Source organism: Ambystoma mexicanum, chromosome 10 (assembly GCF_040938575.1).
Source record: "Ambystoma mexicanum isolate Mex_15411 chromosome 10, UKY_AmexF1_1, whole genome shotgun sequence".
Classification (NCBI taxonomy): domain Eukaryota; kingdom Metazoa; phylum Chordata; class Amphibia; order Caudata; family Ambystomatidae; genus Ambystoma; species Ambystoma mexicanum.
In genome coordinates this window covers 931141599-931157906 of record NC_090932.1, presented here as the reverse complement: position 1 = coordinate 931157906, position 16308 = coordinate 931141599, and the positions used below count along the sequence as shown (strand labels likewise).

Below are 16308 nucleotides of genomic sequence, written 5' to 3'. Positions count from 1 at the left end.
TACTCCCTGAGTCCCCTGTCTCCTTGACGTACTATAGCATTATCTCCCACTTCTTACTGCCTAGCTTCCTACATACTGTCAGAACCTACCTAAGTGACTGAAGATGTATTCATGGGCTACTCAGTCTAGCTTTCATCTGCTCTGTCTGCATCTGTCTGAACACCATTATGTAATGTTCCACAGTCTCTGTACTAATATCGATATTGTGGTTCCCATGGCCCTTTTTTCCTATTGTATGTTGCCAGTCATTTAGATCAGTATTCTACGCTCCCAACCTGTTCATTATCATCACCCCTCTTCTTCACATTTCAGGGAGTTATTGTGGCTGGTCTAGCATGTTGGCCCCAGAATGCATTCAACCCACATTTCACTGTTTGCCTGTTCAGGGAATGTCCTTTGTTGAAGTGTCATTTGCAAAGTCAACAAGGCACTCAAGAGCACTGTCTCTTCCTCTTCAAGGGGCAAGATGTCCTTCTTTCTTACCAGCTGCCTGTTCCTATCAATTCATGTTAATCTTCGGTTCATCCCACAATTGTTCTGCAGGTGTTGGGGAGATTGTGTGTACTCTGTTCAGGCTCCTTTTATGTTTAACCCCTTTCCCACCCACTTCAATCTCTGTTAACTTATTGTTATGAAAACATGTGATTTACTGTCTGGTTGATGTAATGCCACTTTCTCTGATTACTACTCTCAGATCTCATTTCCATGATGATGTCATGTGTGTATGCATTCTTCAAATCCCTTCTCACACTATGCCATTCGATATTAGTGGCAAAGGGACATGCTATGATAGTTAAAGCAATAAAGGGTACAAGGTTAATGCTTATTGGGAGGTCATAGGACAGCGGGGAGGGGTAGAAGGGCAAGAAGAAAAAGAACACCATAGAAAAAAGATACAATAGAACAGGGGTCTGTAACCTTTGGCTCTCCAGATGTTTTGGAATACAACTCCCACAATCGGTAGCCATCATAGTCAGTACAAGGGGGATCATGGGGATCTAGTCAAAAACACCTGGACAGCCAAAGGTTACAAAGGATGTAGACCCCTGCAATAGAATATAGAATGTGAAGATGGAATGCGAGGCAGAAGAACAATTCAGAAAGGGGGAATGGTGATTCCGATTTTGCAAAAGGGGATAACACATGGAAGGATTGTGATGAAAGATAACATGTAAGTGGCACTAGAAATCAGAACATCATAGGGAGACAGGAGAAGATAGTACCACTACTGGAGGAAATACATTGACTTTATGAGAACTTGATACATGTTAGAAAGTAAAGAGATTTCTGCTTTTTTGGGAAAGAATTATAAAGATTGAGAGAGACAAAGGCACAGGTTAAGAATCAGGTGGTGCAAAGGCGTCTAAATCTGCAGAGCAAATCTGCTCTCAAAATGTCAGGTAGAAAGGTTCCACAATTCCCGGGCTATCAAAGGTTAAACCTGTATTATTGATATATAGTGTTATACTGAATTGTTTGGCTATTCTAAGTGATCTGACAGAGCTACGAATGTTCTTTGAAATTTCCCCTTGATGAGGTACACAGATAAATCCTGACTCACCCTCAAATTGTGAGTGGATACCAACACAGGGCTTGGATGAAGCACTGCCACATGTATTTCCAAAATTCACTTATGCAGCAAACATATTTGAAGCAGTCACAGGAACATCCTGACATCATCAACAATCAGTGTCCATGTTTATTTCCTATGACCCTGCATAGCGAGGACATGTCTTCACAGGGACGATGGAATTGATTTATTAAATTTATCAAATGGAGGAGTAGTGAGGAGGAAAGCGCAGATGGTGATGTAAACAGCCACAGCCGCTATGCATTTAGCCAAATAGAGGTACTCTCTGCATGACGAGTAGCCGATCAACACCAGCCTCCCTCTTAGCTATATGTACAAATGCTCTCGAAATAGCTAACGCTCTCTCTAACCACACCTAAAAGTGGTCCATACAGGCGGAGCAGGGTGAATGTCTCTGACAGCTATTTTATTGGAGAAGGGCACCAACAAGTACAACCGTGAAGGTAATCAAAGCCCACACCATGCACCTCTGGTCCACACCGATGTCCTTTGCAACGCTAGCTTCAACCAGTATTATAATAGTGTATAGTTACTGACATAACCTGAAGAACCTTTGATGTCTGATTGAATGAACAGACTACAGTGCAATCGTTCATTTTTATGTGAAATGAAGGTTGCAATCTTATTCATTCCAAAATCATTGGTGGTAAGTTGTTTATCTGCTGCATTGACAATTTCTAGATTCACTTGTCTCAGCTGGTGTTTGTTCCTGATCTACTACATAAAACCAATGTTCAATTCAAACAAATACGATGACGCCTTACCTGCGTAGTACAGGTGTAATGGTTAATAGATGCTATCAGTCTGCAAACATTCACTGACCTGGTAATCTATATGCACGCTTAGCTTTACTCTCTGATCTGGTGCTCCTGTTCATCATACACAGGGTAGAGACCATGTGATTATTTATCCCCTGCTTTACACCATTCTGCCTCGTGCAGCATTCATTCACGGTTAAACGGTTAATCAAAACTTCTCACAGATTCCTGCCATGATGGCACCCAATGCAGTGTCAAGTTGCTCTTAAATCCAAGCATCAGAGTTTGATCCTAAGATCTTGGATGTGCCCAGGCCTTGGGGCTGATCAGGTACTCTCCAAGAGGTGGGAACTATCCTCTGTGCTGTTGGTGGTACAGGGCTCATGTTTTCTGGAATTGTTGGATCCCTCAGTGGCTTTCACAATGATGGACCATGAGGCACTGCTTTTCCTTTTCTTGTTGTTCAGGGTTACTGGGGGCTCTGTCCTGGATGGGTTTGATTAGTTGCTCTCTGCAAGATCAGGGATGTCATTTCACAAAAATTCCAAGGGTAGCGGAAGTAACATCGCACGACCCTTGAACTCTGATGACATCACGGGAAGTGATGCCATTTGATGCCCCACCCCAAAGTGACATCACGGGAAGTGATGAAACACTACCTTTCACCCCTTGACAAAACAGGAAATGGCATCATTGTTCCTAAGTACACTACGAAAAATATGGTTACGATATCACTAATGTGGTATACATTGCATACAAGAATTGGTTCACCATATCTATTGTTAGTATCTGCGTGTCTAGGCCCACATTACCAAATTACTGTGAATGCAAGCAGATATCCAAGGCCAAATGGTAATGATGTGTAATTATATAGCACTTATGCTTAAATACTTTATATAGAACAAATATACATACATTATCACCCAACCTATATTGGTACTCATTTATCAACCTCAGAAGGATGAAAGGATTCAAACCTGCAGATCTCACATATCCGAGCAGTGAGCACTCAACCCACTGAGCTATATCACCAGCTATAGGCTGTCTTATCGGCTATAGTAAATTGAGCAAATACATGTCTGAATTTTCTCAAAGTCAGAAAGCAAATTACACTCTGTAGTGGATACCATTAAGCTGGTAACAGAGATTTGACAGCAGGTCAGTTCATCTGCAGGTCTGGTGCAAAGTTGATACAAAAACAATCAGGGAATCTGATTAAGGTATAATACACCTTCTGAGGGTATATTCCCTACTGTTAGTTACTACATATGTTGTATCACACAAGAACAGACTTAGAGCATGTTACTTACTAACAAAGTAACATGCTCTTGTGCAAAGTTGGCCATTTGTCAAACCTGAGTGGATCTACATTTCAGGTTTTAGAGGTTGACAAAATAGGGAAAGCAATACACTCACACTACATGGACACTCGTTACCTCATACATGCAAACAAACATCCTGAACAGCATGCCAGGGAGGCGGGAAAGATAGACACATTACAACAAAGCATTAATTGTGAAGCAAAGAAATCAAGGGCCACTTGACCTGCTACGGTCAGACATGTCTATGCTGTGCACAAGCTTTTTGGTACAAGGAATTTGTCAAGTGACCGAGGACACCGACATGGAATGTCGTATGATGATCTTTACAGAGACATTGGCAGAAAAACATGCTATAACTGCAACTTGTGAAAAGCAAAATACATATTCCGAAATGGATGCTTATTATACTCTAAATGGTTTTTGGACGCTTTTGTCTGCATTGTGAATTTTAGGTGTTTAAGAACAGACTAATTCAGTGACTCGCCCCCTGAAGTGTGCCTGAAATAAACCTTTAATGAGTCTACCAATTGGTGCATAGAATTTCAGTAATACAAATTATTTGTTATTCCTATTCTTTCTTATTTAGGGTCACTACTCAAAGTGTTAAACTTGTGGAACCCCCTGCTTTTTTAAGAGGCCTGAACAAGAATGCCAGACACTCCAAAAACAAAGAGCCACATGGCGCTGGTCACAGCCCAGGAGATTCCATTAAAAAATCAATATATTTTTTTGTAGGGGTAGCAAAAGAGACCACAGGGGTAGCAAGGGAGACCTCAGGTGTCATAGTTGCGACCCATGGTGATCCCCAAACGACGCCCCTTCGGGAATGCTTTAAAAAGCCGGTAAAGGTCGGCATTTTGCTGTGTGCATACTTCTTGACACCATTTGTCTAAATATTAAGAAATATCCTAATATTTTAAAAAGATGTATATGTGCCACCACTGTAATATAAGTCCACGTGCATGTGTATATATAGAAAGTTGTTGAAATGAACAAATCCAGAGATCATTAAACACACACTCACCAAAAAACACATCTTACTGTTCCATTAAAAGTATTGCAGACTGCCCATGCTCCCCCTTTGTAAACAAATGCAAGCAAGATCTTGGCTCCCAGCACCCACCCATTCCGCCCATCCATTTTGAAGCATCCATTATTTCAAGATACATACGAAAGATTCGGGTTGCAGGTTGTCAATCACCCAGCTTCCCACTGTGCCCATGTCGTGATCTACTGGTCAAGGCACCTAGAGTGTTTATCCTTCAAGGCTGACCCTATGATTTACAGAGCCCTTTGGCGGCAATATATGTGTGGGCCCCCCCTTATTTGCAAACATAGTGGCATCGGTGAGATTGCAGAAAAGGATATCACAGCATGAGTCTTTAATGCACAAAGGTATCACAGGAAGATACATTAAAAACGCGTTGCCATGACAAAGGCAGGAGACAAAAAGCTGTGACGTGCTGAATATGACTTGTCACTGTTAATATTTACCTATGTGGCAATATCAGAAGCAAGGCTTTGTTTTAAGTAGCAGACAGTGTGAGCTGAACACATTGTAGAGCCGTCTAATGGTGTCAGATAAGGCACAGTGAGATAAAAGGATTTGCTTGGCAGCACACACTTTGGTTAAGTGGTGAAGCTGGGATTTGAGACTAGTCTGCTCTTCAGGCACTTGAACGCAGCTCTTCCCAGATGTAATTGGTGGAATTATTTTTTTTGCAAAATTACTTTTTGAAACTTTGCTTTGGAAATACCATCTAACTGTGGAAGGGATTGCAAAAATATGGTTATTGTGTTTTGCTAACAGAAGTCAATGGCTGCTTTTGCAGAAGGCTCACAATTGTTTTTTTAGAGTGTATTTATTTGCCTGTCTTGTCCAAACTAGCAATATGCTTTTATTTCAGATCAGGATTATTTTGACTGTGAAAAAATGATACACTCCAAGTAGGTTCCAAGAATGTCTTGTCTGGGCAGGGATTGGACATGGTGCAGACAGGGAAGGGTGCATCTACAACAGGATTGCCTTATAGTACGAAGGAGCCTTTTTATCTGAGAGCTCGTGAGGCAACGAGTGTAAGCAATTTCATAGGTCTTTAAATGTGGGCTTGAGTTGTAAAAAGTGGGAGGTTCAGTAACATAAGCACAGGAGCTGAGTACATGGGGCAGATGGTTCAGCTGAACCCATCCTCCTTCTACAACTGAGGCAGGAGTGTCATGTTGCCCCTGTGGAGATCCTGCAAAGTATTTGCATGTGGTGACCAAAAGCGGAAATAAAATCCGTATTGAGTGCTGTGCTCCTTTAAATCGCAGGGTGTGGCAGGATTTACGTCTCCTCTACAGCTGGGTACGGGTGTGGTGACTTGTTAGCATGCATCTTGCAACATCAGCAAGTGCTGCTTACTTTAAAATGAGAAGGGACCTCATCAATGTATCCAAAGAGTCTTGATTGCATGAGGTGAGCAGACCAAAGGTAACTCAGCAGGTTAGGTGACTGCTGCTGAGATGTTGTATGTTTGTACCTTCCTATAAATCATTTGTTTTTTTCCTATTCCTGCTGCACAATGTGCTGTAAAATGTGGTGTATGGCTGGGGGTTGGCTATGGCTCCCTTGCTTCACTCGGTGTGGGTTCTTCTGCCCCCATAGTGACATAAACATATCTTCAAATGAAATATACACATTTAGCTCAATTTTTTTTTTCCTTTAGAAGAAGATGCATGAGACAGAAGAGCAGCGTCCTTTCCAAAAAAGAAATAATCAACACTGGAAAAATAACCCGGGAGGGGAGATTGTCCAATAACTATGCTTGCAAAGTATGAAAGGTGCCCACCTTTTAAACTGAACAATCCACAATGAAATATTCCCTGGAAAACAATATCCCAATACGAGAAGTGCTTTGATGACACTTTTATGTGGTCTTGTGGATAAGTGTCTGCACTGGGAACATGACAATCTCAGTGAAATCCTAGTATCCAAAAACGTGAGCGAGCTTGTCGGCCTCAAAAACACTCAAGTGGGGTTGCATCCACCCTCTGAAAAAAAGTGGCAGAAGTTGTCTACCCACGTGTGTCATCTACTTTTGCGCTGAAAAGCAGCACATCGCCACGACCAGGCAAAATAACCTCTCCAGGCTCCAAGATTACAACCCTCGCCATATCCTGAGCAAATATTCATGACTCACTTGCCCTCTCTTATTTTCCCCCCTCACCCCAATATTTGGCTTTCAACAATACTCTATTTTATAAAGATGACTTGAACAGTACACAAACCATTGTAAGGTACTCACACAAAAATATACATTGTTATAGAAATATGAATGAAGGATCATATAAATTACTTCCAGTCCTGCACTTACTATCCTTTAGATTTGCATCCTACTGTAATTCTTACTAAAAGAAGCTGCTACCTGCTCCCAAACAACATCAACCCTACTAATGATGGAAGAATCAAAAATGCACAGTAATTTGTCTTGGGATAAACTGTAGTGTTAGTCAAAGTAATGACAGATTTTCACATCTGATCAGCATAAACACATATTTGATATGCTAAATAAACATTTAGTGATTCCAAATGTATAGGAAATCATTAATATCTTCATATCATTTAATTACAACTAGATTCATCAGTTTGTCATCTTACAAGGTTTCAATAATGACTTTTTAGAACACAAACTTAACTGAGCGTTATAGAAACATGTTAGGCAAAACATGTGCAACTGTGGCATTATCCCCCCATCTCGAATGGGAGACTACAAATACCAGAATGCAATACAGCGGAAGGCAAACATGGCCTTTGGGTTTTGAAAATGTACTCATAGCACAAGGTAATGCATGCAACAGTTACCTGTTTGTGTTTCAATGTTTGACAAATGCAGTCTTCATAAATCACGTGATGAAAAGATTACATTCTGTAAAAAATACATGCTTCTTGGTGTAGTAAATCTGAACATTTAAAAATGAAAGAATTTGTTTTAAACTGTTCTGTGCAATATATTTTAAGTGACCTGGAAGAGGGTGTAGATTGTGGCAGCTAACTGGTGCTTTGTGTGTGTTTTCAGAATTAAAATGCATTTTTGTATTTAACACAGAAACGTTAAGAACGTCTTGTCCAAAACTATGGACTCCTAAATGAGCTGGGACTTATAAATTGATCCTACTTTGAAAGCTCTGCTAGAAAAAAGAAAGTGATAAGCAGTAATTATGGGCCTGCAGCCTTTGATGGTCCTCTGCGAGGGGGTACACAGGCTTGGGAGGTGACATCGTGGCCACTCGGACAAACAGAAAAGTGAAGCCTCGTACCTGGAAGCAGCACAGCCCCTCTTTAAACAATATTACTTTGCATGGCAGGGCCCCCTCAACAGCAGGGTCCTGGTCAAGCACACTAACTGCCCAGGCCTCAGACCAGCCCTGTTTCCCTGTGCCTTAGTCCGAGTTTCCTCTTAGACCAGAATTGGGAATGCTTGAAATCTGATGAATCCCAGTGCTATTGTTAAACATGACACACAGGGGCCAATTAACAAAGAAGTGGATTTCAGTATCTCTTCCTTACTCCCAACTTTGGGCCTGATTCATGGAACGTTTAGTGCAGTGCAAAGTAATTTTGAACTGCCGACAAACACCCGGATTCACAGAGCGGCGGAGGGTGTATTTTTGCAGTGCAAAGTGACTTTGCACTGGTGCAAAAGTGGTGCAAAGTCACTTTGCAGTACAAAACTACACTTTGAACCACTCTGTGAATCAGGGTGTTTGTTGGCAGGGCAAAGCATCTTTGCACCAGTGCAATGTCACTTTGCACCACACTAAAGGTTCCATGAATCCGGCCCTTTAACTCTTAGGGGGATACTTTAGTCACAAAGTTACTGTGAGTCAGGAGTGAGAGTTACTCATAGTACCATCTTTGTGAATCAAGTAGCCCTCTCAAAGTTTCAGAAAAAGGTAAATCAGAGTAATCGCTGCCATAGTCCCGGCATTCCCTAACAGCACGCGCACAAATACTGTATGGACCAGTGGGAAATAAAACACCCTTGATATCTGACGGCTAATCCACTGAGGGATAGAAATGTTAGTTCACCACCAGTGCAATGAATATAGCGTTCTTTCATCAATGGGTGAAATTTCTATGTATTTTTTCCGAGCACATTTTACTGAAAAAACTCATCAAAATATATAGGGGGGGTTGGAAAACTATATATTAGGGGTGGGGTCGTCGGGACTAGGTAAAACACAATAGAGGGTCGGGTTTGGGGGTTCCCCCACACCCAAAAAATAAAAGAAAATCAATTTCAATTATTTTTTTCAGTAAAAAATACTTGTGAAAAAACCCATCAAAATGTCACCCATCGATGAAATGACATAGAAGCGCAATGAGTATGCAAAGCAAACCTCTGGATTCTGCCTGTGTGCATCTGTGGCCATTAGCAGGCATGGAGCGCCAGGTCAGGTTGCTGTGATATTGTCAAGCAGGTCCAATCACAGTGGCCGGAAAGAGAGGGACTTTGCTCATCAGGCAGAGTACACAGTGCCCCGTCCCCGGCAACAGACCCGTGCATTCTGCGTGCACCAGGGACTCCTGCCACTGACTCGCAGCTCCTGCTGCTAAGGACAAGGGCTTAAACCCTGCAACAGGAATGCAGCGTCTTTAGGATGAACAAGAATTAACATCTAACGAAACTAAAGGAAAATTTCAATATCCCAGCCTTTATTTGCATTTTCTGGGACACTGAAAATAACATGAGTCGCACTACCTTAATCATGAAAAAGCTAACGGAAGCAGAAGGCATCTTATTTGAAAATATGGCTGTTACATTTTAGGAAAGAGTGGGAAGAAAAGGCCGGAGACAGGCTAACATCAGTGAAAGACGAGTAGGAAATTGAGCAGTCAGCTTTGCCTCACCTTGAATGTTTGGGAAGCCTGCCTCCCGTGAGGAAAAAAAAAAAAACTTTTTATCATTATCAGCTCAGATAACAGTGTCTCCGGGGCTTCATACAATGAGTTCTGAGTGTTGGGATGTTTTTCAAAAGCGTGACACTGAGTCTCCCTTCCTTAGGTCCATACGTCATTCCGCGAGGCCCTCTACCGTCCGCAAAGGCGCTGCTGGGAAGCCCTCTAAGATGTTTATTTGGACCAGCGGACGGACCTCATCATCGTACAGACCGGATGAGAGAAGGTAAATAAGAGTGATTATTAAAGTGATACAGCTAATATTTTCTATTGACTGTTAAGAGTGCCATCGGCTGTGCTGCATAGAGTGTGTGAAGTCGCTGAGTGCATGGTGTGGGTGAGCGTGATGCAAAGCTCCCAAAAGCTGCCCATGCAGTCTTGCACCCTCCATTCAGACAGAAAGAGGATGAACTCATGTAAATGTGTGAGGCATGAAAGCCATGCATCGAATGTTTCCAGTGACTCTCAAATGGTCATCCACCGTGCAGCCCACACTGCGTGCTGTGTGCATGGCGTGGATGGCAGTGATATACAGATTATGGTACAGTGCCTCCAGAAGCTGAACATGCAACCCTGCACCTGATCAACATACCCATAGAAAGGACTAGTGAAGGAGCAATATAGTCATCGATTAAATGTTTCCAATGACTCTAAGATCGCTGTCCTCCGTGTTCCCCAACAGCGTGCACGCTTCCTTGCTACTGTTGTATGACCTGGATGGATGAGGGAGATGTAAAACACTTTGTGGCTGAACACATGGCCGTCCACCTGATTCATACATCATTATAAAAGGAACTGGCTGAATGGAGAGGTGAATTTGGTTTCAAAACATTTTAAATGTAGTTGCACCAGTAGTTGACAGTAGTGTGAGCCATGTAAAGGAAGAACACGGTGTTGCTAATTTATGGAGACACACTGATGTGAAACTGCAGAATAGATTGTCAGTTTGAAACGCCAATAATACACATGCTCCTTAATCACACTAATGAGACCATTTCATCGTTTCAATCTGAAATATAGTCCGTTAACTGCTAGGAACAGCAATAATTAATAATACGCCCTTGTTTTTCCAATAAAATTATTTTAACATTGGTGCCTGCTTGAAATAAAATGCTCTGTGCAAGCCACTCTAAAACGCCTGTGTCATACATGCACACTTCTCTTCTCAATGACAAACAATCCATTACACCCTAGTGGCCAGCCACCTAGGGGCCCACTCTGTCTGTAGCCACGAATATAAAGTCAATCCTATGCGATAGTGGCTATATAGCACTGAAATGTAGGGTAATGTGGTCTTTCATAGCTCCCTTTGGTCAGTTTGGCGGTCTTCCTTCATGTGAGTCTGTCAGAAACAAGCGAGGCAGGGTTTGTAAGTGGGCAAGAAGAGAAGGCAGGTGCGAAAGCTAGGACATTGATTTGCGCAGGACAGAAGTAGCAGTATCCTGAGTGCTGGGCTGGATCTGTGGTTTGGGGGATGGTGCTTGGGTATGCGTTTATCTGGAGGCTAGAGCCCAAGATCTGATCAATTACAGTGCTGCGGATCTGGGTCAGCCGTGACCGTGGTTGGGTATGTACAAGTCTTAATATCACGATCTATTTCATATCTCCATTGATGTTCATGTGGTATTGGTAGGCATAAGGTCACGATATGTGAGGAAGCATTTGTGTGTATGGTGTACGGTGGTAGGAAATATAGAGGTGATTTGGTCAGTTGGGGTAAGGGGAAGAGACAAACAAGGGGTGCATGTGTTGGGGAGTTTGAAAGCATTGGGTGCCACTTCGGAGCGAGGTAGTGAGGATAACACACACATGGATCTGATTCCATTTGCCACATGCGGCACCCAAATCAAATCAGCCCGTTCTCAAATTGTCCTTTGTTGAGGAGGTGCATGTGGATTTGTGGTACGTTTGTGTAATTTAGGAGGGGAAGTTCCTTCGGGTCATTGTTTGAAAGACTGGGCAACTGTTAGATGAAGTTGATCCCATGTTGGTGTTAATTGAATAGCCAGGTGTGCTGCTGCTCTTTCTGAAGGTCAGGTGGTATTCAGTTGGAGAGAGCGTTCGAGAGCCCGCTTGACGGGAGGGAGAAAGGAGATCCTCCTTGACATTTCCAGTTGAAGCTTGGAAATATGGCTACGGCATCATTGCTGGATCGAAGCACTCTCATTGGTTGGTGGCAGATGAATGTCCTTGTCATGTATTCTGGGTGCCTCTTGTTGAGGCATGGGGGGGCAATACACAGAGTTCTGTAGTGAATCCTCTTATTGATCCCGAGCCAGCGAAGTGTTCTGAGGGCTGGAGTGATGTTTTGGATCTTTTAAGTCTCAGAGCATTTTATCCATGTCTAATAATCAGTGGTAGACTACATCACTATGCATAATATTGGCAAGTACAATCCCATGTTCTTCATGTGAAACCAGCTATGATGAGCATGGAATGTATTATTGCTTCTCAGGAGTTGTTGACCAACCGAGAACCTAAAAATGCAAATGTATGCAATGGCTTTCTTTGCAAGTGATGCAGAATCACCAAAGAAGTGGACTGTGCCAGGAAAAATGCTGTGGTAACACTGCACCTAGCCACTGCATAATTGATATACCGGGTGCATTAGGATTTAATATTCAACACACAATGCTGCCATTCAAAGAATAATTTCACACAAATGATTGTTAGCTTGTTTCCTTCCTCCACAATTCTAATATAGCTGTGCCCGAAAGAGTTCACAAAATTGTACTCACGACCCACGCAACTATGTTTGAGCAGATTTCAGTTAGAAAGATTTTTTAATAAAGGAAAGTAATAAAATCGCAGCATAAACATTGTTTCATGGTTTTCATTCAATTTTTTGAACATTTAATACAAAGGAAAATCTATTAAGAGTGACATATTTAAATATCAGGAACTTATTTTATAAGTATTTCTTAGACAAGGCTCTTGGCAGACATTATGAGGCAATTGTCAAATTAAACGTGTATATTTACAGTTACATTATTGATATAATTAAAAAGACAAGTGAATTCAGTGAAATAATTACTCTAATAAACTATTTGCTGTGATAACATTTAAAAAATGTGAATTGATGGTAGATGTTTTAATACTTGTACGTGACACAAAATGTGCAGCTAAATTAAGAACGCCGTAAAAGTGGAAACCAATATGAACTGTGTGCAGTATGAAAACCAAAACCTAAGCCTAGGACACCGGCTGAGTGATTATGTCAGCACGCCGGGAACAGTCTGCAATGGTTTGACTGGTAATTTTGAGTTGTACAGAATAGCGTTTTACACTAGGGGTGGACTGGCCCATAGGGAACTCTGGAGATTTCCCGGTGGGCCTCTGCACCCTGGCCTCTTTTGTGTGGTATTTCCAAATTTTTCTCATAGGAAAAGTATTGGGCTTGCTGAAAATGTGTCATATGGGGCCACTTTGAACATTTTTTCCAGGACCTCTTTTGGTCCCCAGTAATTATTTCCAGGGCCTCTTTCAGTTCCCAGTCCACCCCTGCTCTTCAGGCAGTTACCATAAACAAAGAGCCCCAAATCAGAGCATCTTCTTTTCCTGCTTTGAACCTTAAGACTATTCCCAATATTTTTTTTAAAGCAGTTGGGAACCAGACTGTTGAGTTGTACTTTCAATCGCTGGCTTTCAACACCGCTGTTCCCTTTTTGTTTTTACTTTGCGGTGGGGAAACCTCTCTCGAGTGTGGCGTTAGCACCAGCTGATCTGCACATCCTTTAGCAGCGCCGCCTGATTGCCGGCCGCTCAAAGTGCCACCCAAAAGGCAGACGGTATCTCCCTGTCTCGCCCTGTCCAGGCCTGGGAGGGCCCAAAGGACGCCTCACTGCGCAACCGAGCTAAAACTACTGGTAATCGCCCCTCATCGTTCACCTTCCATTATTGCTCAGGCTGCCTCGCTACCCTTCAACACTTATTTGGGATCACCTGGCCTGCCAGAAAAAGCCCACTGGACATATACTTTGCCCACAATCCTGGCTTGACTTGCGTGCAGCACCTCCTCACAAATGAGCGCCCCCATTGCGGCACTCCACGGCGTGGCACACATCCATGCAGGCCCTGATTGACTGCCTCCCTGTATGGTGACCGCTTAGGCCATGATATCCCTCATCAGAAAACACCAAAGCCATGCTCTCCTCTAACTTTCCTGCTTTATGTTTTACCTCTGCAACTGTCTTTCCATGCATTGCATACCGTATCTGCTGTCTATGAGCCACCTTGCATGTCCAGCCAAATGCGGACTCCCACATGTGGGCCTGTTACTCAAATGTAGATACCTTTCTCTTGCATTGCATTGCTGATCTGCTGTGTGCTCTGTCTCTAGGATGTGCCTTACAACTGTGCATCCTCCATTGTGGGCTTAATTTAAGTGCTTTTTGGGAAATTCGAATCTAGTTGTGCCTTGCAACTGTGCATCCTCCATTATGTGCTGCCTTTTAGTGCTTTTTGGGAAATTCGAATCTAGTTGTGCCTTGCAACTGTGCATCCTCCATTATGTGCTGCCTTTTAGTGCTTTTTGGGAAATTCGAATCTAGTTGTGCCTTGCAACTGTGCATCCTCCATTTTTGCTGCTTTGTAGTGCTTTTTGGGAAATTTGAATTCAGGTGTGCCTTACATCTGTGCACCCTCATGCCTCCCTCTGCGGCTAGGCCCTCTGGGGAGTTTGCCTGTGCATTGTGCAGCCTCTCCAACTATCTCTTTCTCCTCGACCTCAATGGAACTCGCTGTCTCTTCCATCTTTTCTGTTGCTCTATCACCTATCCTTCCTCTCTCACAAAGAATTGAAACAAAACATTTTATAAAGATATTTTGGTCTCTAATCATGTCCTACCTATCACTGACACCTTTGTTAGTGCTACTTCCAGAAAGTCTATCACTTATATCCTCTACTCTGTCCCCTCTCCAGACCTATGGACCTCCCATATGATCTTTAACCTCTCCCCTTTTTACTTTTCACCCATTAGTGGCAGCACTAGATGGGAAGTTCTCCTGGCATACTTCTCATCCTCCAGGTGCATCATTAATGTCTATCACAATAGCAGGACTGATATCCTCCTCATTGGGACCCCTGCTACTGCTTTCCATCTTTCACTCTGGCCGCCCTCCTTAGGCCCTCCCCCTTCCTGTGACGCACAAAATCTTGGGGTAATCTTCGACTGCACTCTCTCCTTGTCTCCTCACATCACATACCTCTCAAAGAAGTCCCACTACCAGCTGCATCTCCTCAGAGGTATTCTTCCTTTTCTCACTTTCCCCCAGAAGCTCAGCATTACCAGAGCCTTGATTCTCTCTAGGCTGGACTACTGCAACAGCCTCTTTCTCAGCCTACCTTCCCATATTCTCCGCCCTCTGCACCTAATCCAGAACAGGACTGTGAGACTTGTTTTTGGCCTTAAACCCAGGGATTGTCCCTCCCCAGCCCTGAAATCTTTCCACTGGCTCCCACTAGCTGAAAAGATCAAGTTCAAGCCCCTCTGCATTGTCCACAAGGCTTTCTGGGGCCAGGAACGGCACTATATCCAACTCTCTGTTCCTAAACATCTTCCTTCTCTAGCCCTTTGCTCAGCTACCTCTGACTCTCTGATGGTCAGGTGCTTCTCCAGGCAGAGAGTGGTAGGTAGATCTCTCTACTCTGCAGGGGCCTCCCTCTGTAATGGCCTTGCTGCCCCTCTCAAACTCAAGCAGGACCAGCTCAGGTTCCAAAGCAGCTTTTTGCTTCTGCTTCCTCTCTTTCTCTCCCTTGTTGATCGACCTATCTTCTGCACTGACTGGTCACCTGGCTATGCTCAGAACTCAGTGGGACCAGGCTCCCCCTGATATGCTAGCACCTGCACTGCCTCCGGGTCTCTATGCACTTAAGGGATGTATTTGTAACCCTACAGCCCCCTTACTCCTTCACTACCATGAGCCAGGTTCCCCAGCTGCACTTACTCAGAGCAGTGCTGCTCTGATTGCACTTCCCCGGCCATGGCACTTCTCTTCTCCCTCTCCCCCCTGCACTTGCTTGATCTGAATGATACAAGGCCTAGTAAGATCGTTGTTCATCCTCGCTATGTCTCCCTACCTTGTCTTGTTGCTCCTAGAAACACTTGTGTACAGGCACATTTAAATGACTCATCATATCACATCATATCATATCACTGTCATGGTCCAAGGTCCTCAACCCAATCTTTTTCTCGTTTACTGGCACCTGCCGGCCCTCAACTTCCTACCTTCTCCTGCTACTCCTCCTTCCTCTCTCTCTGCACCTCCTTCACCAGCTCTGATGGGTGTACCATCCTCCCGTACCCCTGCTCAGTAAACCTTGAAAGGTGGTGACCCACTACATGTAGGTACTCTAACCGCTCGATCTGCTGTCAAACATTTGAATGACATCTGCCTCCTTGAAGACTTTGATCTTGACGTCCTCGCTCTTACCGAGACGTGGTTCAATGCCAGCTCTGTCACTGCTTATGACCCCCTCCTCCCTGACAGCTAAAAGATTCTCTCCAAACCTCAGCCCAAACGACCTGGTGGTGGAGTAACCCTGATCTTTCCTCAGTGGGTCCCTACCTCTCTCATACCCACCCAGCACTACTTCTACTTTGAAAGTCTTGCCTGCAAGCTTGGTGTCTCTCTGACTCTAGCTCTCACCCTTGCCACTATCTACAGGCCCCCTGGCACTGTGTCTGTCTTCCTATC

The 16308-nt window shown here is 43.5% G+C and overlaps 1 protein-coding gene across 3 annotated transcripts in view; it reads left to right on the top strand.

Moving 5' to 3' along the window:
* Positions 1-16308, top strand: part of KCNMB2 (potassium calcium-activated channel subfamily M regulatory beta subunit 2) — a 775451-nt gene that overhangs the window by 528807 nt on the left and 230336 nt on the right. For all 3 annotated transcript variants that reach the window (XM_069618700.1, XM_069618698.1, XM_069618699.1), the window contains exon 2: positions 9719-9838. In XM_069618700.1, the coding sequence (XP_069474801.1) occupies positions 9783-9838 (56 nt within the window). In that variant the 5' untranslated portion in view covers positions 9719-9782. The remainder of the gene's footprint in view (positions 1-9718; positions 9839-16308) is intronic.